The 25,561-nt window shown below is 37.6% G+C and overlaps 1 protein-coding gene across 1 annotated transcript in view; it reads right to left on the minus strand.

Annotated features, from left to right (window-relative positions):
• The window catches only part of LOC141440425 (multiple PDZ domain protein-like), a gene marked incomplete in the record, with an annotated part of 268,707 nt that overhangs the window by 34,377 nt on the left and 208,769 nt on the right, over positions 1-25,561 (minus strand). Inside the window, 3 exon segments of the mRNA XM_074104949.1 lie at positions 7,736-7,805; positions 13,425-13,519; positions 22,871-23,073. Coding sequence (XP_073961050.1) covers positions 7,736-7,805; positions 13,425-13,519; positions 22,871-23,073 — 368 coding nt within the window.

Raw genomic sequence — 25,561 nt, forward strand, 5'->3', positions numbered from 1 at the left:
TTGAATAACTTGATTATAGATTGCTTTTTTAATTTGTGTTTTAAAATCGTTTATTAGAGAATTTTAAGTGTTGTCATTAAGTAAACCTGAATTTGAAATATCTGACACAACAAGTGCATAAATTATCTAAAACGACTCTATTTCCAGGGCCTGTCGGATGTGTCAGATTATTTGCACGCTCCGCTGTGGCAGATATTAATGCAGGTGACTGTACCTACCACGGCATCTTCTCTATGCGAGCGATATCCTAAAGGAGCGGCCACACCGCTGCTTAAAAAACGGTGACGGAACCCAATCGCAGTGACGCATCGTATGCGCACCGTTTTTATCGCAGCCCTCCACACCGCTGCTCAAAATACGCAGAGGGTGCGGAATCGCAGTGACGTGCCGTAAACGTCACGACTTTTGGTAGAGAGTATGCGGTAAAGACCTCACGTTTACGGCACGTCACTGCGATTGCGTACCGTTAGCGTATTTAAAGCAGCGGTGTGGAGAGCATCCAATAAAAACGGTGCGCATACGATGCGTCACTGCGATTTCGTACCGTCACCGTTTTTTAAGCAGCGGTATGGTCGCGGCCTTCAGCGTATAATAATACTGCTTTTTTTTATTACAGATAGGTAATCGAAGTAGTGCCGATTATTCCCACGCCGTTATGACATATGACACCGGGAGTGTAATATCAGTAGCTTAATCCCTTGATACTCTTACTCGGACGTAATAAGGCCATGGCAACATATTTTGAGTGGTTTTAAATAGATACATATTTTTGCACTTGACTGTACTAGTGTATTAAAAGAAATGCGAATGCAAAGAAAAACATAGTTAAATGTGAAAGTTTGCTACTTTTTCAAACAAAAACTAAAGAAAGGACTTTGATGAAATTTGCCACGCAGTTTTAATAACACGGGTATATTTCTTCTTTGTCGCGAAAAATTTCAATTTCTGGCGGGACATAGTAATTAAAAGTAACATTACACCATAACTTTACAACATAGTACCTAAAGGCTATAGTTTGTGATAAATGTGGTAATAATGATGACAATATAATGTAGGTATATCATGCATGACACTTATTTAGAACGAACTCAAAAGCATTAAAAGCTATTGATCTTAAACCACCGTGGTGGCCTTGTCGTTTGACCTATGGCCTCTCAAAGCAGAAGATCGAGGGTTCAAATCCGGGCTCGCACCTCAGTTTTTCAAAATTAATGCGCGAAATTACACGTGAAATTGACCACGAGCTTTACGGTGAAGGAAAACACAGTGAGGAAACTTGCACAAACCTGCGAAGCAATTTAATGGCCCGCGTGGCAACTACGGCCCCAAGCCCTTACATTCTTTGAGAAAGCCTGTGCCCAGAAATAGGCCGTTTAGTTTCATTCAAATTTTATCGGTAATTGCTATTGCTTCACAGGTGTGTGCAAGATTCCTAGCGATGTTTTCATATACCTATATCACAAAACCTATATGTACATTCAAGAATTCGAAAAACTCAGAAATGCGATCCTGGGTTCTAACCCACGATCCTTTGCTTGAGAGACCATAGGTTAACCGTTAAACCACCACGTCTTGCGACTACATAAAACTTTATAAAAAGGTCCCTTCGCAAAGTAATTATCTTTTAACATAATTAAAACACTTAATAACCTCGAAACACTGGAACAAACGAAAATAATGCTACATTGCATTTAATTGAATCGTTGATAATAATCATAATAAATAACCGCTTGTTATATAAATTATTGTAAATTGAATACCTAACAAGCTAGGTATAAATCACATACCTCTAGATAGATTTATAGCGTAGTACTTAAATTAAAGTATCGTTAATATTTATCACTAATTACCGGTCTTAATCAACCTAAGTATTTAACGTGAAATTTCGTAAAACGCAAAACTACAATTTCACTTAACACAATAGGTTTTTACGATTCGAGCAAATCTAACCTTTTTCACACTTTAGAAAAAAAACATTAAACAGTCTATGGTCGGATTTCACTTCACTTGAATTAAGAACAATTTGTTTTAGACAGCCTTTTAATTCACGGATATTTTTAAATATTTTTTAAAATTTGGAACGCGTTTATAGCGTCTCTAAACCATCTCCAAACTACAAACACAGTATGTTTGCAATATGACATTGCTATGTACGATAACATATACAAAAAAAACTTCACACCCATACAACCATAAGTTCCTAACACGCAATTCAAACACACACCTTAATACCATTACGTAGAATTCAAGTTCGATTGAACGGCGATCGGCGCTTGTATTGTTTTAATGTAGAAAGAAAACGTAAACACTGAAACATTGCGAATTTATCAATTCTGAGTTCTATTATGAGCCCACAGAGTATTCTTTTAACTGGTATGTTTCCAAAGGAAAATCATACGGATTATACTGGCATATGATATGCCGTGCGTGCGAGCGAGAGAGAGCGACAGACAAGGTCAACTTTAACTCTAATGAACATAATTTAAATAATAAAACGTAATCTATCTTTTTTTCGTAAAAGACTGGTTTTAATTAACAGATTGGTAACGGATCATAAACGGAATCGGGGGAGAACCTTCATTGGAAAGTTTTTTTTAGTTGTTTGTTAACGGGCTAGCGGAATGCGTGATGGTAAGTAAAGGTGCGATTCCACCAGAGATGTGCGAGGATGTATTGCTAGGCATGTGTTTCAAAGTTTCTAGGAACTATAATACGACGATAGACAACCGGATGGCCTAGTGGTTAGAGAACCTGACTACGAAGCTTGAGGTCCCGGGTTCGATTCCCGTGTCGGGGCAGATATTTGTATGAAAAATACGAATGTTTTTTCTCGGGTCTTGGGTGTTTAAGTAATATGTATTTAAGTATGTATCTATCTATTATCTATATAATTATATTTATCCGTTGCTTAGTACCCAGCACATGTACAGGTGTGCATTATGTAGAACTAGTGCCTAGCAGAAATAATCCTACTAATATTATAAATGTGAAAGTTTGTAAGTATGTTTGTTTATTTGTTTGTTTGTTATTTCCTCACGCCAAAACCGCTGCCGATTAAGATGAAATTCGGTGATAGTTTGCGTCCCGGGGAAAGACATAGGATAGTTTTTATCCCGAAAAATTGCATATTTTCCGCGGGACAGTGAAAACCGAATTCTACGCGGACGGATTTAATGGCTCTACTATTGGAAATACAAACTGAAATATTGATACACAGAAAAAGAGGCCAGCGCTGGGAATCGAACCAAGGTCTTCAGCATTCCGTGCCGCGTGCCATACCCCTACACCACCACTGGACGGGAGTACAGACACGAATTTCTCCTATGCACCTATTTCTCCTATGTTTGTTTCTTATTTAGTCACTTAAGCAGCGACACTAGCGACATCTATGCTGTAGCCCTCATCGAGAAACTTTCAACACACCATTGGAACTAACCGCTCACCCGGACAAGAGATGTCGCTATTAAGCAATCAAATGACACGATAGGACACCAAAAGGGGTCGAAACGGAGCGCCACGTCGACGTGATTTTTGGCATAGAGATAGTTTATTGCAGTAGTTCCCAAACTTATTTTTCTCGTGGACCACTTTCAAAATTTTACTGGTTTCGGTGGACCCCCTGCTGCTACATTTCTACCACATTCTTAAAGTCGACAAAAAATAAATATTGTGTCGCTTCTGAGTTCTGTCCAGTCGCTTGCCTTATTAAAATATTATATGCTTAGTTAGGTACTTAAAACAATGTAGGTAGGCCCTTATAAAAACTATGCTTACATTTTGGCTCTTTACTATCAAAAGCAGATAAATTTTCGTGGACCCCCCATTAACATCTTATGGACCCCCATTTTTTTCACGCCTACGTAGACCCCCAGCAAGTCTCCCGTGGACCCCTTGGGGTCCACCTGGACCACTTTGGGAATCACTGGTTTATTGGCTAGAGAGTGACATAGGCTTAAGATAAAAAAATACAAAAAGACTCCAAAAACCAATCTTAACTCTACTATTGGTACATTTTTACCTTTCTAACCACTTCGCCTCCTCGTTCCGCTCCAGTGGACACCCTGATACGGTTGTAACATGAGAGGACCGACCGATATTATATATCGCATGGGTCTCAACTCCCTGTCGCCGGAAGGCCTCCAAATGGTAAGATTAATCGCTTCGGTCAATCGTGGCGATTGGCATACACTTCTACTCGGGGATTGACATACGAGTACACTATCGATCGGTCGTTTCGATCGGTTTGTAACGACGGATTGTAAAGATTAATCTTACCATTTAGGTATGGAGCCCTTGAAGTGGACCGGAGATTTTATTCAATTCTATTGGTGATTTTTTTCGCTCCGCTCCAGTGCACACGTAGCCTTATACGCTTGTCACATTAGAGGATTGACGTTGCATACCCGTTATGGACCTTTTTATGCGCCTTTCAAAGACCTATCATAGACCAGAGGCCTTATCATAGTAAAAGAGGACAATATTACATCGCGCGGCTTAAATGTGTGTGCGCCGGTTGGCGCTGGTGCGCACGTGCACGCCGCACGCACACACTGATAATTTAAGGAGGATTAAGTTTTCTTTAGTCAAGGCTGCGCTTCCTTAGGTGCCGTACGTTTGGATTTCAGTACCCTTAGTGTAAGTTTTCGGTTACAAAATACGTCGCGAACGCGACACTAAGGGCACTGCTCGCGCGTCTTGCGCTCGCTTCGCGAGATGATCACCTTTTACGTTCGCGTACTTACTCGTACTTACGTATTTTTTGAATCAGGTATAGTTGTAAATTAGTGGTATATAAGTGTACTGTAATAAGTTCGTGCAAGGACACATGAAAAATAATAAACACCTATAAACAATATAATTATAGTATTATGTGTAGGTAAACATGAGTAGTATGTATACAATCGCCATCACAGTTCTGGCGAATTTATAAATAACATTTTTAAATTTAGTATAAGCACTTCTTCTTCTAGCTAGCTAAGCACTTTAGACACCACTAAATATGGGGTCCCGTTGTAAAGTATAAAACCAGCCAATTTTGTGTCAGATCACACGCAATACAGTGTTCCGAACGATCATGCGACAAAATATTCAAAGTTCTAGTTCAATGCTAACGCACACACACACACACACACACACGCACAGACACGACTTGTTCGTTTTGTTGCCTAATTTTTAATTTACCCATTTTTGACAAAATTTAGTTATATAATCAAATCAATTGTTTGTACCCCGAATCAGGTTTCCACGTGACAGGCTTAGCCTAGTGTGGAACCAACGGAAACTCTACTTGTAATTTGTTTTTGCTTTTAATAAACCATTTTAATTTTTTTGATTTTTTTTAATGGTTCTTAACTCTTAATGGTGATGAGGGACCATTTGATTTTTTTTGCCCTGCCTCCCACGGACCACATGTAGTTCGTAAAATGAAAATGATGAAAATTAATAAATAATTCTTTGGGTATGTCCAGGGATCTCGAATCTAGTTAATGATCCAATTCAATTCTAAATTATTAATTTCCTCAGTTTCACAGGGAACGATATATTTAGTACTAGTAAGTACTTATGGATTGTTATGATATTAACCTAATCTAGGTATAAGGCTCCATAGAAAACCAACATTGCTGTACATATACTCGTACATGTGGCAACACATGCTGAGTGGAGACCCATTTAGTGTCCTATCGTGTCACTACGTACTTAGTTTTTAATTAATTAAATAATGAAATTAATTAATTAAAAATTAAACTAAACTAACTTAATTTTATGTATTTGACATTTAATTTGATTTAAATGGTTTTTAATTCTATTATTTTATTTTATTTATTATTTTTTGTGATTTTAATTTTAAAATGTGCTTTTGTTTTTTTCAGTGATTATATTAATTTTTAATTTAATTTTAAACAGAACTAACTTAGTTTTAAAGTGTGAATGTACTAACAAATGAATGGATCTATGTTGTCTGATAAATAAATAAATAAATAAATAAATTATTATTATTATTATCATTTAACCCCCGACGCAAAAAGAGGGGTGTTATAGGTTTGACCGCTATGTGTGTGTGTCTCTGTATGTCTGTGTGTCTGTCTGTCTGTGGCACTGTAGCTCTTAAGCGGGTGGACCGACTTGAATGCTGGTTTTTTAATTGAAAGCAGGTTTTCTAGTGACGGTTCTTAAACATGTTTTATCAAAATCAGTTTAGCCGTTTTTGAGATATTGAACTTTAAAGTGACAAAGTCGGGGGTTTTCCAACTTTTTGTTCGAAATTAAGTTAGAAATGCCTATTTATTATTACAGTACGGTAGTGGTACTGATGGAACAAAATAAATCTTTCATTCTTTCTTACTTACAGGATAGTTCCTAAAAAAATGTCTATATGTTAAACAGTTGATTATACCGGAAAAATATTTACCCCAATGCGTTAGAATAATGATGAAAAACAACGCATTACAATTTTACCCGCATATATTTACCTGCCTTGCGATATATTTATACTTGTATCATAAGGAAAATAGGTACAAATGCGTATGCTACGTACCTAGACGATTGGGCATGATGTACAGTCAAGTGGAAGTATCTATTCGAACCATTCAAAAATATGTTACTACGGCCTTATTGCGTCTGAATAAGATTCTGTGGTACCTATTTTTGAAACTTTTAATAAATTCATATTTTTAAACTTGTCTGTACACAATATGTCGTGCATAATGTTTTTTTAGCATATTTTATCAGAAGTACGTACTTATTAACCGTGCTCTCATATTTATCTTCAGTACCCATCATTTGTCAGCAGTTTTTTATTTATTTATTCCTCTTAATGGCGGCCATAAGGCTTGGGCCAATATCAGTTAAATTAAAGATAAATATATTCTTCTTATGCATGTTGTACGGTGATTGTAGTTTTTGCAACTTGATAGCAAAATTCCAGAAACCACGCGGCGACCACTTGCGCATTAAAAAATGTCAGACACGAGAGCAATATAGAATTTTGTGATCACTGTTCACTGTCAAGGTTAATTGCCGCATAAAACACTATCAAAATTATACTTCAACTAGCCAAAGAAGCAGAAATACCAAAATTAGATATCGTCTACATCCGCCATGTTCGAATGCTACAAATCGAATCCCAAACACAACAAACAAGCAGTTTTTTTACATTTGTCAACGATTTTGACATTTGACACTAAATATTTATTTTTTATATATTAATGGATGTGAAAACGTCACTCATTTGATACAATAATTGATTGAAACGTCGTATTCCGACTATTCTCGATGGAAAACCATGCGCTCCACTCCATTGTAGTAGGTGTTTTATCCACCTTAATAGTTATTTGTGTCACAAGGGAGCAAAATAATGCAGGTATTTACGGCGAGGGCGGTACATTGAATCCAGAATGTAGCGAAGGATTCTACAATAGAATCCTTCGCTGAGCGTACTGAGGGATTCAAATGTTAACGCCCAAGATGAAAATAATTTTGCTCCCGAGTGGCTCATACAACTTTTTACACCGAGCATTAAGAAACTTGAAAAAAAAAACTTAAATATAATGAAAGAGCAACCAGCATAGAAAATGGCGTGGCTTTACTATTTTTAACTTCAAATAATTGCATTTGCAAAAAAACACTTAGAAAGGCCTTGAACAGAAAAGTTGCACTTTGCTCCCTCTCGTCAGGGAGGAAAAGTTACTTTTCTGAATGAGAGGTGTGAAAAAAGAAATAGTTTACTATCACTTACCTCTTCTTCCAATGCCACTGGAAACTGTGTGAGAGGCTTCACAGCAACGTCTTCTAAAGCTGACTTTCGCCTGTAGGACAGAAAAGTTACATAAGTATGAGTTGAAATGAACACAACTTCACGAAGAATTGATTGCATAAATGGAGAATGGATTAAATGAATAGTGAATGTGTGAATGTCAAAATCCCGCTGTCATTACGCGATATGTTCTTGTGTGCGTCAACTCAGGTGGTACTAACTTTATAATAACTTTTTCTATATATAATAATAATAATAATTTAACGTTTATTTCAGGCTCTAGTCCCATACACTTCATGTTAGTTACAGTCTTATAATAATAATGTGTATAATAAAAATATTTCGGCGGCCGATCGTAAAATCCGCCAGATCACCATATGAGTAGATTATATTTGTTTACCTATGTTTTACAAATAGATAATTCTGATTCTGATTCTGATTCACGAAATTCCTAGGCATACTTATCGTGAAATGGCGCTATTTCATGAATTGGCTAAGGGACATCCGCCATATCGTTCAAAACTCACCGTTTCACGATTTGCCTAGTGACGTGTAGGCAGATCATGAAATTCCTAGGCATAACATGAAACGCCGCCATTTCATGATTTGGCCAGTTTAGGCAGATCATGAAATTCCTAGGCATATCATGAAGCGCTGCCATATCGGTTCTGGCACTTCGGCCTGTACCACTACCATGAGTTTACAGTGACCGTACTCGATAGTGACGGCGTAAATTATTCGTAGGGGCGCTGTACAATTCTCCATACAAATAATTTACGCCGTCGCTATCGAGTACGGTCACTGTAAACTCATGGTAGTGGCACGGTCACTGTAAACTCATGGTGTGTAAGTTTTCGGTTACAAAATACGTCTCGATCGCGTTCACGTTCAAATCTCAATTTGTATGCAAAGACGAACAGCGCCTTTAGCGGAATGTTTTCGATGTTCGTGTTTCGATACAAATTGAGATTTTAACGCGAACGCGATCGAGACGTATTTTGTACCGAACACTTACACTAAGGGCACAGATCGGCCGCCGACATACACGTCAAACGGACCTTAAGATACTAACGCCATCTAGCGACATATAGCGGCAACTGTCAGAAAACCGATATTGCGATATTAGTTTAGTGTTATGAAATCATGTGCTTGCACTGTTGTGTTTCGGCGTGGAGAGTAAGACAGCCGGTGAAATTACTGGCACTTGAGGTATCCCATCTTAGGCCTCCAGGTTGGCAACGCATCTGCAATCCTGGTGTTGCAGATGTTTATGGGCGGTGGTGATCTCTTACCATCAGGAGACCCACTTGCTCGTTTGCCATCCAGTCAAATAAAAAAAAGAAAAAAGAAAAATTGGTTTAGTGTTATGAAATCATGTTTCATTTTTTAGTAAGGTGAGTATTGCTATAACTTTTAAATAGGCGCATGCGCATTGGAATACGTACTCTACCCGTATAGGAGTGAGTTTGAAATCCCCTTATTCGTCGTAGTACCAACAACTAACGTAGTACACCAGTGGTACGAGAAGGAACTGTCATTCATGGGGTGAAATCCACTTCCGGTTGTTGGATTAAAATAATCATCATCATCATCCCAGCCTATATACGTCCCACTGCTGGGCACAGGCCTCCTCTCAGAACAAGAGGGCTTGGGCCATAGTTCCCACGCGGGCCCAGTGCGGATTGGGTACTTCATACACACCATTGAATTGCTTCGCAGGTTTGTGCAGGTTTCCTCACGATGTTTTCCTTCACCGCAAAGCTCGTGATCGGATCAAAATAATAAAATAAATAAATAAATATCACGGGACAATTCACACCAATTGACCTAGTCCCAAAGTAAGCTAAGCAAAGCTTGTGTTATGGGTAGGTACTAAGCAACGGATAAATATAATTATATAGATATAGATATAGATACATACTTAAATACATATTAAACACCCAAGACCCGAGAACAAACATTCGTATTTTTCATACATATATCTGCCACGACACGGGAATCGAACCCGGGACCTCAAGCTTCGTAGTCAGGTTCTCTAACCACGGCCATATGGTCGCCTATAGCCATATGGATTGCCTTGAGACTGTCTATAAATGTGTAGGTTCGAGTCGATACAGATACAATCAAGAAGAAAGGTCAGCAAACTTGCTCATCGGATTTTTTTGATTCAAAATGTACCTATTATTTTAGGCGGTACAGCGAAGATCAAATATATGTTTACACTTTAAGGCGCTGTTTCACCATCCATTGATTAACGTTAACCGACGGTTAAATGTGATGCCGTTTCCGTCTATTCGAACAAAACAAACAGAGACGGCATCACACCTAACCGCCAGTTAACACTAATCAATGGACGGTGGAACAGCCCCTAACTGGTCATGGAACTAATAATGAACTAAAATAATTTCTTTGTTCACCCGCGACCATAATATGATAAATAATGTTTATGCAAGATATGCGTGTTCATACAGTTCCTCACCTCCACACTGTAAGTAATACACAAACCCATCTATCACCACCACTTGACGCGTTTCGAACACAACAAGAGCTCATCTTCAGAGCAATCAAGCTTTGAGCTTTTAGTTCCTATGAATATTTATGAACCTCGAGCTCCTTCTATCGTGGTTTACTTGTATACTCATTAATGTATGACTGTATGTGTTCTCAAAATAAATAAACATAAGCGTACACCATGCTACCAGATGTTAGATTCAACACATGGAGTACGGTTGTGTTGCTCTGAAGATGAGCTCTGGTTGAGTTCGAAACGCGTCAGTGTAATTTGGTAGTGGTGATAGATGGGTTTGTATGATTTGTGTGTGTTCTTACAGTGTGGAGGTGGAGGAACTGCATAAACACGCATTATCTTGCATAAGCTTAGCTATCATAATTAAGGTCGCGGATGAGCAAAGAAATTCTTTTACTTCATTGATATGGACCTCCGCAAAGTATCGCCTGATTCAATAAAATATCTAAAATAATATAAAAAAAAATATTTAAAAAATCATCTTCCGTTTACAAATTCGCAGGTAAGTTATCTAAGGCCACGTTACGGCGGCAGCGATTACTCAAAAAGGTCTGTCAGCCTCCAAATTACCTCCTTTCATCCGCTAACGAGGCGCCCCCTGGCGACAAAGCGCAGTATCGCCGCTTTGAACGCATTGTACGACTCCAAGGGCTGACTAAGATATATATGCCGACGGAAGTGATATAACGTTGATTGATTGAGGTGTTAGTTCCGATTTCAATGAACTGTAGTTATTCGCTCCAAATAATTTGGACATGGACTACTAGAGTCTAACCAGTATTATTTGTCACAACTATGCTGACTCTTTCTGTTTCTGGCCGTCTGTCTATCTGTTTGCTAGTAGCATCGCAGCTCTGAAACGGATGGATTTATTACGACGAGGTGTTTTTCACGTAAGCGATAAAGAGTGAAGGTAATTCTTTTAAAATCAGTTCAGTCGTTCTATGTATTTAAGTATGTATCTATCTATATAATTATATTTATCCGTTGCTTAGTACCCATAACACAAGCTTTGCTAAGCTTACTTTGGGACTAGGTCAACTGGTGTGAATTGTCCCGTGATATTTATTTATTTATTAAGAGCTTTTAAGTGACAATGTCGGAGTGCTTCCAACCGTTCTAAGTTGGCCAGGTTATCGATGTTGTTATTAATTTTGTATTATTTTATTTCATTATTTTTTGTGAACCTAGACTGAAAAAATTTACGAGTAATTCTTGTGTCGCGAATGTGATCTCTGGAACGGCGACAGCGGCGGCTCTGTCCTGGCCCATTTCGATGAAATTTGATATGTGGGGGATTTCGGGGGTGAAGAAGAACAATTTAGCTTAGTGTTACTGAAAATACAAACTGAAATATAGATGCGCAGAAAAACCAGCAAAATAAGACCAGCACTGGGAATCGAACCCACGCCCTCGGCATTCCGTTCCACGTGCTATACCGCTACACCACTGCTGCTGGAGCAGCAGCAACTATTAAATATCTCGGGTGAAATGGGTCACTTTCCACTCTTGGTTATCAATCTACTATTGCCATCGTAGTTTGTCGCAAAAGTTCGTATTTATCTTGTTATCTCAACTAGCTTACCGAAGTTTACTGAAACTTATTGAGAAAGCCAGATAAATACGAACTTAACCGACAAAGTACGATGGAAAAAGAATATTGATATATCATATTGCACTATCTAAGTTCTATCATAACTCCTTCACTTGCACTTCAATCCTTCTATGGAACTCTCTTCCCCTAGATGTGAGGAAAGCTAAATCTCTTCCTATTTTCAAAAATCTCGTCAAGGCTCACTTCTTGACACTGCCTTCTTAGCTCTGTCCTCAGTCTTTCTGTGTTTATCTATTTTATTTCCTTATTTCTTATCCTTTTTCTCCCATTACGGCCTTATTGTTAATTTATATTGCTATTTTATGTTAGTAGTTTATGTATTGTATGAGTATTGCATGTATGTATTTATATAGTTGTTTCATTTGTATTTATTTTAATATTATTGATTTTTTGTTTGTTTTTATTTTCTGTTTCTGTTTCCGCCACCTATTTTTGTAACATATAATTTCTTGTACCCAAATGGTTGTCTGGAAGAGATCGCTTTTAAGCGATAAGACCGCCTATTGTCTACCCTTAATCTAAGTGTTTATATCATAAGTTTTTGTACTGCTTTATGGTGTGCAATAAAGAATATTTGTATTGCATTGTATTGAAAAGATCTGTGTAGCATGAAAGAGGAATAAACTCACAACATTCACATTCATAATTTATTGGTAGGAAGGCCGTATCCAGTAGTCATATCACTTTAGCCCCGAGTTCCTTCCTATTAAATCGGCCCTTTCTACCGTTTAATACCCTTTTTATGTGCCGTGACGTCATCAACTTACGCGGAACGTCATAATAAGAGACGAGAGCTATTTCGCGAACCAGCGGCTTAGATTCAGGAGCAAAATTAATTTAAGGATCAGTTACTAAGTTATGATTGGCTAAAATGATGACACGTGGTATGAACTGGATCAAATTGAACGACTTTTGCATCTCATCATCAACATTCCGGTATATATATGTCCCACTGCTGGGCATAGACTTCTCAGGATGAAACGGCTTGGACCATAGTTCCCATGCAAGCCCACTGCAGATTAGGAGGTTCACACACGCTACAGAATTGCTTTGCACGTGAATTTTGTAAAACTCAGAGGTACTGAATGTAAAGGTTAGTTAAGTTTATTATAAATTTCCCTGCTATTTTGAGTTTTTTGATTCTAAAAAGTCTCACTTGGTACTCCAATTAAAACTTCATGACACTCAAAAGTAATTTTCACAACGTGACCAAAACAATAGTTTGTATTTCTATTTTGAGCTCAAGTATTATGATAAAAGTCATCATTCAAGTATGCGTATGTATATCATACTTAATTGGCATATTTTTTAAAGATTATCCGAATATATAAGTAAAAATGCGCTAAATTGTCCAGGAGATGATATCGTAGGCGCCAAAAGATTTAGACTCTTTTATTTACGTATCTATCTTAGATAAACGACCGAGAGTTCCACGCGCTAATACCTAATAGATGACACCCTTGTCAAAGTCAAAGTCAAAATATCTATTTACAAGAACTATGGTATTTTTATATGTTATCTTTAGTTACCTTAAAAGTATGATCTTGAAGACAGGTCCGACCAGCCCCTTGATGATGGCAGAAGCGTTTAGATGACATCTACCATGCAACACGATGCCATTGACCTGGAAAAAGGAGGTGTATGTTTAAAAGGTTATACAGGTAGCATTGGTAACACACAAAGAGGTTCAAATTTCAAATAGCCTAACTCGATCCCTTGTTACAAGTTTTTGTTTCTCTGTCTATTCGAACAAAAAAAATAAAGACGGCATCACACCTAACCGCCAGTTAACACTAATCAATGGATGGTGAAATAGCCCCTTAATGAATAATGTTTTTCTATCGTATTTTATTGGCTAAGCTTGCATTTATCTTGCTTTCTAAATTAGCTTCAGTAAACTTCTGTAAGCTAGTTGAGACAACAAGACAAATACGAATGTTTCCGACAAAATAGAATGACTAATTATCACTACATATGTACTACCTGTGGGCATCACTAAATTGACCTCGGCAATGCATTTAAGCGTATCTATAGCATTGGAATAAATGCACCAATAGATTTTCGTGCGTGCGTGTTTTGTTTGTGTAGATACGCGTGTGTTACTATTTTGTTACTCTGTTATGAATGATGAAATTTGGTTTAAACAAAGCTGGATTTTGACAAATAAAAGACTCGCATTACTTTTTATACCGATTCTTACGGGACTTTGGGATCACGCGTTTTGGAAAATTAAGTACTGTGGGGACTAGGCGGTATACCGCTGGCAGGTGGTAAAACTGAACACCTGGCAGGTTAGATTGACTTTATTATATATAATGGTAGTATGTTTATATTGTATGTTTCTAGAATTTGACTTTAAAACGATTGACAGCGGTATACAACGCAGATTGCTCCCGACAGCCTGAGCGGCTGGAACTATATATGTAAATTAGTGATAAGTTTTACCAAGTTTAATTCATCTGAGTTTAAAGTCACGCGCGTAGATCCCCATTACTTAAGCTCTTACCAAGTTACAGTCCCCACAGTACACTCATTAATTTCTCCACGTCCAAGAACTTTGACACTAATGGTTAAAATAAGCTTAAGTGCAGTTATCATTCAACAATGCCGTACAGAAAAAGGGAATTGGAAGCCAGTGAGATAACGAATGACGAAGCATCGACGATAAGATTGATGATGGAGGATTTAAAAGGAAGCGATATCTGGAAAGTCATTGGATTGCTGATAATAGTGATAATACTTGCAATATGCCACCAGTGAGATAACGTTTCCGAAAAGAAAGAATTACATCGAATGTTGTATATTTTACCGAAATTTCACATTGTTTTTAAGTGAAGTAAAATTTGCAACTAAAGTTATTAGGTCTATGTTTTACCAAGAGTTATGCACTTACTTACATATATTTCGGCGATTCATTTTTACGTATTTATTTATAGAATAGAAGAACCATGAGTTTATTTTAATGAAAACAAAAAAAATAGTTTACAGTTTAAATTTGTACCTGTAGATATAAATTGTAAGATATAATGCAAGTTTTGACAGCACCAGTTTTTTTTTATCAAATAGCTGCCAAACAATCATGCGGGTCACCTGATGGTAAGTGATCACCGCCGCCCATGGACACCTACAGCATTGTTAGGACTGCGGGTGCGGTGCCGGCCTAAAAGGGGGCTAATAGGGGAGGAGGGGGGAAGGGGGAGGGGAGTTGGGCCTACGGATCTCCCACTCACCGTACGAAACACAGTAGCAAAACTACTATTTCACGCCGGTATTCTGTGGGAGTGTGGTACTAACCCGGTCGAGCCGGCCCTTTAAGCCCCAAGCATGAAGGCCGGGGGTTTTAATTAAATGTTATTTTTAGTGTCAAGTTTTGACTATTTTAGGGCTCCGGCAACTATTTATTTTCCAAAAGGGATTTGTCACTACAAAAGTTTAAGAACCTCTGCCTTAAATATTCCATATTAATTTTACGACACGATTCGCTGAAATATTCTGGATTTATTTTATGGCTAACATGCATAAAAGCACCCCAGTATCAATAAAGCAGTATCAATGAAGCCGTGGTGGCCTAGTGGTTTGACCTATCGCCTCTCAAGCAGAGGGTCGTGGGTTCAAACCCTGGCTCGCACCTCTGAGTTTTTCGAAATTCATGTGTGGAATTACATGTGAAATTTACCACGAGCTTTGCGGTGAAGGAAAACATCGTGAGGAAACCTGCACAAACTTGCGAAGCAATTTAATGGTGCGTGTGAAGTTCCCAATCCGCACTGGGCCCGCGTGGGAACTATGGCCCAAGCCCTCTTGTTCTGAGAGGAGGCCTGTGCCCAGCAGTGGGACGTATATAGGCTGGGACGATCAATAAAGCTACATTTCAATCAAAATGCTCTCCGAATTGTAAATTAGCAAGCGGTTTGCAGAAACTAGTCCATGGGAGAGCGCATAGTAATGCAGATAGCGGAAAAAGTCCTTACTTCCTTACTTATTCCAGGTAACAGGTGTTCATTATATAACTGGAAACCTCCGAAATCTCAACAGCCTTTTTTTAATTTTAAATTAGTTTATGGCATTTCAGTTTAATTATTTCAAAAAACATTCTTATTTTCTGTTAAGTCTAATTACATATTAAGTTATTCTACTTAATAGCTAACCTATCATTGACGACCGGATGGCCGAGTGGTTAGAGAACCTGACTACGAAGCTTAAGGTCCCGGGTTCGAATCCCGGCCGGGGCAGATATTTGTATGAATAATACGAATGTTTGTTCTCGGGTCTTGGATGTTTAATATGTATTTAAGTATGTATTTATCTATATAAGTATGTTTATCCGTTGCCTAGTGTCCATAGTACAAGCTTTGCTTAGTTTGGGACTAGGTCAATTGGTGTCAAGTGTCCCATGATATTTATTTATTTATTTATCATTAGTAATATTAAGCTCCAAATCATAATTTTCCTTAGAAAGAGGTATAGTTAGCAATTTACGTATATAACAACGGAAAAGAAGCCAGTTTGTGCTGCCACGAGTGAGTAGAAGATGCTGGTATAACATCCGTGTATGGTAAGTATATTCGAAGGTGTTTACAATTTACTTTTGCAATCGTTACATGCAAAGCGCGTTTGACACTGAGGTCTTGGACGCGGAAAAACGACAAATTATCAGTTTGTAAAAGAAGTTAGGCCTGGGTCTACCGTCTCAGAAACTGTTTCGTGTTTCCTTAGTTACACATAATTTGATACCCGTAGAAATACATTATAAAGAAAATAACTAAAATCCCATAATATTTATGTATTTAATAACACCGCTCCGCTTATCACAACGCCTAGCGCCCACTAATCGCTCCGCTCGCCCCGTAACCTCGCCCGAAATCTTTGCTGGCGAGGAGCCAGTCAGCCCCGGAATTTGGAAATCAAGAGATCATTCTAATGTATTCCCGAATTTATATACAAGTATTGTTTGCTTGTCCATTTGTGGGGAGAGTTCGCGGAACTATTACCGTTAGTATTTAAACAATGTTTAAACAATATCGTTTAAATTATAATAAACTGAAGCGTCACAGTGGGCTTCTTTGAATACTTTTTGTTTCTTTAAAGTAAAACTACGAGTTTGTTAAAAATCTCATTTTTAGTACTAGTTTTTTTTTGTTGACAAAATGTATTTTATGCTGACTGTACTTCCATTACATTGTCTTATTTATACAATACAATACAATGACTCTTTATTATACACCAGAAATAAGCGATACAGAAAACAGGTACACGGAAAAAGCAATCTCTTCCCGACAACCTTTCAATTAATTTATTTGTTCATACCAAATTTCAAGTCAATCCGACCGCTGGAAATGAATCAAATTAACTAGCAAGATTTGATCCAAACAAAAAACAACAACAATCAGGGCAAGGTAAAAAACAATGCTTCGTTATTAGAATAAAATATCATTTTTACAATTTTTTGAAAATTTTGTTAGTAGGTACCCACTACTTTGCAATTGCTAGTTAACCGGAAAACTTGACCTTTTATTTACACTTTCTGGATGACTGTACTTAGTCTGCAGGGTGGGATACCCTTATTTATTGATAAGTTTTTACCGAATTTAAATTCATCGAAAGCGGTTTATATAAGATTCAGTTCAAATAATCTCTTCAAGAAATATGATTCCAAATTTTCGTAACTATTAGAGCAACTAAACAAGGATTATCACTTATTTGAAAATACATTTCAAAGAATTCAAATTAAAAAAAAATACATGAAATGATTTTCTGCGAAAGATATTGTCTACGAAGTAACCTTTCTGTGGATTAAAAATCCATAGTTAAAAAAAATCTTGATCTAATCGTTCAATGTAATAAATTGTCGATAAATTAATAGGTACGAGTATACGTGAAACGTTGACGTTGAACTGATATTCGATGAAAAGTTTGTCGATGATTCAAAGGTAAGGTCTAGGCCGCAATACAGCTAAATTTTTAACCGCGTGACTTTATGTATCAAATAAACTTAAAGCCGCCAGCTGCTTGCATTAGTTAACTTGATTCACAAGATCAAGGTTACGCGATTAAAAACCGCGGCGGTTATGCCGTAGTGCGGCCTAAGCCTGAAGCCTGCAGGGTTCTTGTATGCCCATTTCTATAAATTCGGAACAGAGCCAAAAACTATTGCCCTCCCTTTCAGTAGTCCATTGACCTGCCCTAGAACTAAATACAAGTACCTTTGTACTCTTTTGTTTTGTTGTTTTCTTTTTGTAATATTTTTGTGTTTTATGTACAATAAAGTATTTACATACATACATACATACATACAAGTACTTACAGCTTGTATAGGCAAAAACCAATAGCTTGGGAGCGATTATTCATAGCATAAAATAACCGATAGAGTAGATTAATTTATCTTTTTTCTGTTTAAAACGCACACACATAGCCGTCAAACTTGTTACAACCCTAGGGAGTTAAAATGGATTTCCTTGTTATCCATAAACTTCAGATAATTTATTGAATCAGGCGTTACTGTGCGGAGGTTAATTTCAAAGAACTAGAACAATTGCTTTGCTCACCCATGTCCTAATGATAAATAGTTATGTTATGATGGCTGTGTTGCTCTGAAGATTAACTTTGGTTGAGTTCAAAATGCGTCAGTGTAGTGTGGTGGTGGTGATAGTTGGGTTTGTGTGGTTTGTGTGAGTTCTTACAATGTGGAGATGGAGGAACTGCATGAACATACATTTCTTGAATAAACGTAGTAATCATAAGGTCGCGTGTGATCAAAGTAATCGTTTTAGTTCATTCATAAATCTTAGCTTAGCTTTTGCCCGCGGCTCAGTCAGAGGGCCTACTCCGAAATTCGAAACTCGAAGTTCGTGTCGTGCGGTCCCTCTGACACTTATACTATTTAGAGCGAGAGGGACGGTACGATACGAACTTCGAGTTTCAAGTTTGGTAGTAGCCCTGCTGCTGCTATAACATAAAAATTTTATTCACTTGGCCCTTGAGGCGACTCAAAGTAAAAAAAAATGGACCTGACAACAACTCTATTGGTTACATGCTCGATGATGCGAATAGATCGACAACTAGAGGTGCAGGCTGAAAATCAGCGCGGTGACGTATAGTCCTCACCGCACATGCCGAGCCTGAACCTTTTGCCACATATGTAGCTGAGCATGTATGTACCTTCTCACAAATATGTATTTTCTATGGGCAATTAATGTTTTTTTTTTTTAACTTCGACAAGCCATTCCATACAGTCCTAATTACTTTCCATCTTTACGTTTTCAAATATTTTTATCGGAGTGCGACACTGTTTGCAAACGACATGCTTGGTGGAAACAGGACAGCGAGTGCCAACACTGTTATAAAATAACATTGTAGAAAGAAAATTAATAAGCCAGATTACGTGGTTTAAAATAAACGTAATTTATTGATGAAGATGAAACTGCACAAGACAAAAAATGTACTCCATAAAATGGAATAAAATATGTAAGATATTAAGTAGGTAACAAAAAACATATTTCTGTAATTAGTCACAAGATTAACAAATGTTGAGTGATAATGTTAATATAATAAAATGTGTTTTTGTTCGAAGTACTTAGAACAAAGGCATAGTAACGGATAAGTGCTCATATAAGTTGATAATTGCAACACCTGCCTAAATCTGTTCCTTTCTTTCTGTTTTTTACAGGTTGCCTGGAAGAGATCGCTTTGTAAAAATAAGACCGCTCGTACATTTATTTCGCAGAATAAAATGTAAAATATTCAATTTTTGTTATTTTTCCATGGAATACGTAATTGCCAAGTGATATTGTTTCCATTAATTGGCTGTTACGTAAGGCAGGCACAGCGTAATTAGGATCTCACCAGATACTACTGATATATTACATAGGAGAGGTTATTTTTGGACAAATAAAATTATTTTTATTTTAATGATCACAAACCCAGTGTAAAACTTTTGTAACATTGTATTATTTTTGTAATTTTTCAACCGAAAATACAAACTGAAATATAGATGCACAGAAAAACCAGAAAAATAAGACAAGCGCTGGAAAACGAACCCAGGTCCTCGGCATTCCGTACCACGTGCTATACCGCTACACCACCGCTGGACAACGGTACAGACACGAATTTCTCCTATGCACCATACATCTCAGCCTGTTTGTTTCTTATTTAGTCACTTAAGCAGCGACACTAGCGACATCTATGCTGTAGCCCTCATTGAGAAACAGCGCTGGTCTTATTTTTCTGGTTTTTCTGTGCATCTATATTTCAGTTTCTATTTTCGATATGGTTTTACGGGATGACCGTAAAAGTAACAAAAAATTGGAATTGAAATAAAAAAAATACAAAAAGATTCCAAAAACCAATCGTAATTTTTTAACTAATGAACTTATAAAAACCCTTAGCTTAGTTAGATAAGGTAGAGTTTTTACACATACCCTTAGGTTATTAAATGAAATCTAAATTTTAATTTATCAATGTCCATATGTTATACTTATACGTAGGGTATTCTTATAATAATGCCGTTTATAAAACCACTGCTAAATAATTCAAGACTTTATTAGAAAGGTGTACCTATTGATTCCATTGCCGTTACACTTTACAACCACCGTCCAAGGACAAAATCCAAACTGTCCAAGCATCAAATATTTAAAAACATCATTCTGTCTCCCTTCTTTCTCCCGCGGAGCTAGCGATCCTCCCAAACAGCTCAATAGTTGGCGGCATTCCACTTGGCCATGATTCATGGGCAACAAATATTACAATAGGTATATGTGCGTTCCTATTTCTCGCAGGCGTCTTTTCCGGTGTATATTTTGCCGAAAATATTGAGGTGGTACGTTTATTTTTTAAGTTTCTCTTCAGGTAATTATTTCACAGAGCTATAGAGAGGGCTATGCTTGGGGTGTCTCTGCGGGATAGAATCAGAAATGCGAAATTATATCCGCAGTAGAATTAAGGTTACCGACATAGCCCAAAGAATTGCGAAACTGAAATGGCAGTGGGCTTAGGACTGATGGCCGATGGGGTCAGAAGGTTCTCGAATGGCGTCCGCAGACCGAGAGACGAGCTGTCAGTAGGCCTCCAATAAGATGGAGCGACGACCTGGTTAAGCTCGCGGGATCGCGGTCGATGCGGAAAGCACAAGACCGGTCTGAGTGTAGAGCCTTGGGGGAGGCCTATGTCCAGCAGTGGACGTCTTTCGGCTGAAATGATGATGATGAATTATTTTACATGTAAGTATGTAAACTCTTTCATCGTCATCATCGTATCAATTGTAGGACGTCTTAATATTGGACATAAGCCTCCCCTATATATCTCCAGTTGCTTCGGTTTCTACCGAACCCGCAGATTTAACCAGGTCATCCGTCCATCAACGAGATCCTACATCGTCCATCCTACGCTATGTAAACTCTTTATTGTGTAAAAAAAGAGAAACAAACATAATCTTCAAACGTTGAGATACAAAGTCAAACTTATCCCTTTAAAGGATCCCTACCAGTCAATCTTGGACAGGATTAGAGGAGCATTTAGTCCGCCTAAAGCAAAGGGGGTCCCATATATAACTTTAACACTCTAACCAAACCTAACTTATGTAGTCGGGACCCCCTTTGCTTTAGTGCAATCGAGCATTTTAATAAAGGACTGAGTATAAAAGACAGAGATAGTGGAAGCTACTTCAATGATTGGCACCTAATAATACTCGTACATATACGTAAACTCATAAAAATAAATCTATCGTAAAAATAGACTGCTGCTCATACAGCATACACATACAAGCACATTACGAACGGTACACAAAAAATCTTCGCAGACAGAGTCGCGGGCTACAGCTAGTAGTTATATAATTCTTTGTGGAGAAAAAACTGAGGGTTCAAAGTAAAATTTAAAATTGCAAACAGGAAGCTGCTTTCTTTACGTTGTATTGAACCAATGAACTTTCCATCAGACCCTATAAATACTACGAAGTGGAAAATTCACAAACTTCGTATCTTGCTTGCCGTCCCGCTGAGGCTAATATTATTTAATACAAGACTGAGAGGGACGCTACGATATGAACAACGATTTTCGAATTTCGTATTAGCCCTGAACTCGTTATTTTCAAGTGCTTCCGGGTTGGATTTATTTTGATGGGCACTTGATCACCGACATTCAGGGTCTGTTTCACCAATTGCCTACTAACTTTAAGTGTCAGATAAGTAATGCCGTCTTTGTTTATTCGGACAAAACAAACAGAGAGGGCGTCACTGATATCCGTCACTTAAAGTTAGTCGACAAGTTGTGAAACAGGCCCTAAATCTGAGTAAAATCAGACTTGTCTTTAAAACTGAGGCACTTTTGAGGCACAAACCCGGGGACTTGCGATCGTATTCGCCACCTCTTTCATGTTATGCGAATACAAGATGCCTTTAAATTATTCTGAAATATTTCAGCAGGTTGGGTCCATTTGACTGAAAATCCCTGTAAATGTTTTTAAGGCCTTTTTAATTGTGATTGACAAAATCGGGGCAGTCTATTTCTTTAAATCGAAGATAAATTTGAATCCACGATTCTCTGCTCGAGAGGCCATATCGGTCAAACCATTAGAGAAGGGTAATAATTCCTAAATTCTTCCATAATCATAATTATGGGATCACGTTTGACCCAAAGGCTCAACACTAGAATAACCTATCTATCTCCCCATAAAACGGTGGGATATTGGAAGCTCTGATCAATAGTATAAAGTTACCTCCAAAATCTCGTCGCCAACCTTAAAACCGCCTATACCGTGAATCGGTGGAATATAGAAAGCTTTGATTAATACTATAGAAGTAACCTCCAAAATATCGTCGTCAACTTCAACAGCGCATGTCTCCCCTTGATACTATGGGATATAGAAAGTTTTGATGAATACTATAAAAGTTACCTCCCAAATATCGTCGCCAACTTTAACACCGCCTGTCACCCCTTATAGCGATGGAATATTGGAAGCTTCGATTAATAGCATAAAAGTTACCTCCAGGATCTCGTCGCCAACTTTAACAGGGGGGATGGCCTTGGCCGCGGCCCCGGCGGGGTTCAGGCCGCAGACGAAGACCGCCATGCGGCTCCGGTCCCTGTGCCCGGCCAGGGACAGGCCCAGACCCGCCTTGAGGGTGCGCTCGAGCTTGACTGCGACCACGGAGTCGCCGAGGGATGAGTATTTCTTGCGGATCTTGTCTGGAAAGACATTGGTATTTTAGAATAATACAGTTTTTGATCCAATATAATTTGTAATTGGAATTGCTTGTGATCGGAAATCCGATCAATAGTAAAATATGTAATATTGTTTTCTTTTTCTATTTTATAATATATTTTTTTAGTAGGTACTATAACTTATAGTACTTACTAGGCACCTAGTACCTAGGCAGGTAGGCTAGGTAGGGTGGTAGGTATAGTAGTAGTAGTTTATAATATTTCTTTCAAATTAATCTTTTTAAGCTACACTTGCTTAAGAAGTGTATTTCATAAAAATCTAAATTAAAAAATAAAGTTTGGTCTAAAATGGCTAGACGAATTTGGATAAAATTTGAGATATATTTATACCTACTTAATACGTTTGGGTAATTAAAAAAAAAACAATTATTGATGTCTTAAATATTGAAATTCTACCATTAAACTATCTAAACACTTACATTTCTGTATTGAAATACACTAGTCTAGTTTGTAAGTATTACAATTATAGATAAGTAAAATGTTTAAAATCCTTCAATTTACCAAATCTGGCAGCTGAAGTTTACTTCATTTGGATAGGTAACTAACTAAATGTAAAGTTAGTTACCTATCCAAATTAAGCATATTCTGAAATATTAGATAGGCTACTTTTATATCACGATATTCCCATAATTTCCAGGGGATTGAGATAAAATCCTGTGTCGACCGCTAATTTTGGGGACGTGAAATTGGTACAGTTGTTTATTGACTTTTCTAAGTTATTGTGACGTCTTTCATACGAGTATATCCCAGAGTCAGAAAGCTTAAAACGCCTCCTAAACAAAATCCGTGCACCCCTCGGGTTCGATTCCCGCCCCGGCCTCGCAAATTGATGCATTATCCGCCACTCTTGGCTCTAACTCGATTTACCAGCAAGGCTAGGGTCACCATGATAAAAATTGTTAGTCATTTTGAGTCATTTTTCGAGAATTTCAACCACCTCATTTTTCTGGTCCCATTTTTTTATGAATTGGCTGTAGATTTTAAACTGTATCAGATTAATATCGTCTATCGTCCAAAAGAATGAGACGGTTGAACGCGCTTACCCTTTGCTTCACAGGTCATTATGTAAAACTTCTCGAAGAAGAGTTATGTTTTCCAAGTGTACGAATGTGTAATGTCATATGATGGACATGACCATAGAAATAACATTGTAATAAGTTCGTACCTAATTAAAAAGAAATTAAACAGAAGTTAATTAATTAGGCAGTGTACATGAATGTCATGGAAATTAATGTAATTTGATTAATGTAACATTACACTAACAATACTTGGATCTACTCAGTTATCAGAAAATAAATTATTTTGATTTGATTTTGTTTTTTCATTATTATTATTATTGTATATCCTACAGGGCGTCATGGACTGACCAATAACACTTAAACACCTTTTATAACTATGTACTAACAATAAATAAATTAATATGAATACATACATACATTCGAAAAACATAGCCCTCCTTCAAGACCAAATATAGTCGGGTAAAAATGTAATTGAATTTCTACTTAGGCGGCATTTGAAAAAGCTTTCGTTCTATCAGATCAGGGCAGGATACAAACGTCAAATAAGTATGAATTTTCCATAAAATATGGTAACTTTTTTTTAAACGAGCAATATCCGCAGATGTGTCCTAAGAAATATAGGGTGGTAACCCTAAAAATGATCCAAAGCAACGAATAACAGGCACAGATACCCAGTATGCCATGCCAATCACGGCTGCGATTTCAGTATTCCACAGTCATACATCCCGTGAGAATAAAGGGAAAAAATAGTGAACATGTGTTATTCAAAAGCTCCATCCATCTGTATGCTTTTTTAATCGGTGTTGCCGTTTTATCGTGAAACTCAAGCTTTTGCATTTTATATTCATCATCATCATCAGCCGAAAGTCGTCCACTGATGAACAAGGTTCGTGGTCGCCACTCGAAGACTTTTCTCCTCCAACAGTTATCTGGCCCTGGTCCATCCATTGCCACTATAACTAGCATACTATCTTCTTTTTTAAACGTATTAAAAAAGGGTGTTTGACCATTAATGGTAACCTCCGCCCAAAGAGTATTCTCCTTTCAGGTGGATAAGAGCTGATTTGAATGCGGTCTCATTCTTTGGAGTCTCTAAAGCAAACCTTCTGTATCTATTCCCAATATTTCACCCCTGAAAGGGTGACATTTTTGTATTACTTTACCCTGATATAACAAAATCTTCTGTCCCCCTCATGAGGGCGAGTGATTGTTCAGTGAAATCAAATTTATTCTCATTAATACGTTTGACCTAGTTCGTGCTTGTACTTTTTTGTCAAAAGTATAGAATGGCTGCAATTTGCAAGAGTAGCCGTAGCGTGCCGATCCTATTATCAACCCCCGACCCAAAAAGAGGGGTATCATAAGTTGTACGCCAACGTCTGTCTGCAGCATCGTATCTCAATTAGATGGACCGATGTCTATGTGGTTTTTAG

This window comes from Choristoneura fumiferana, chromosome 22 (assembly GCF_025370935.1).
Source record: "Choristoneura fumiferana chromosome 22, NRCan_CFum_1, whole genome shotgun sequence".
NCBI lineage: Eukaryota > Metazoa > Arthropoda > Insecta > Lepidoptera > Tortricidae > Choristoneura > Choristoneura fumiferana.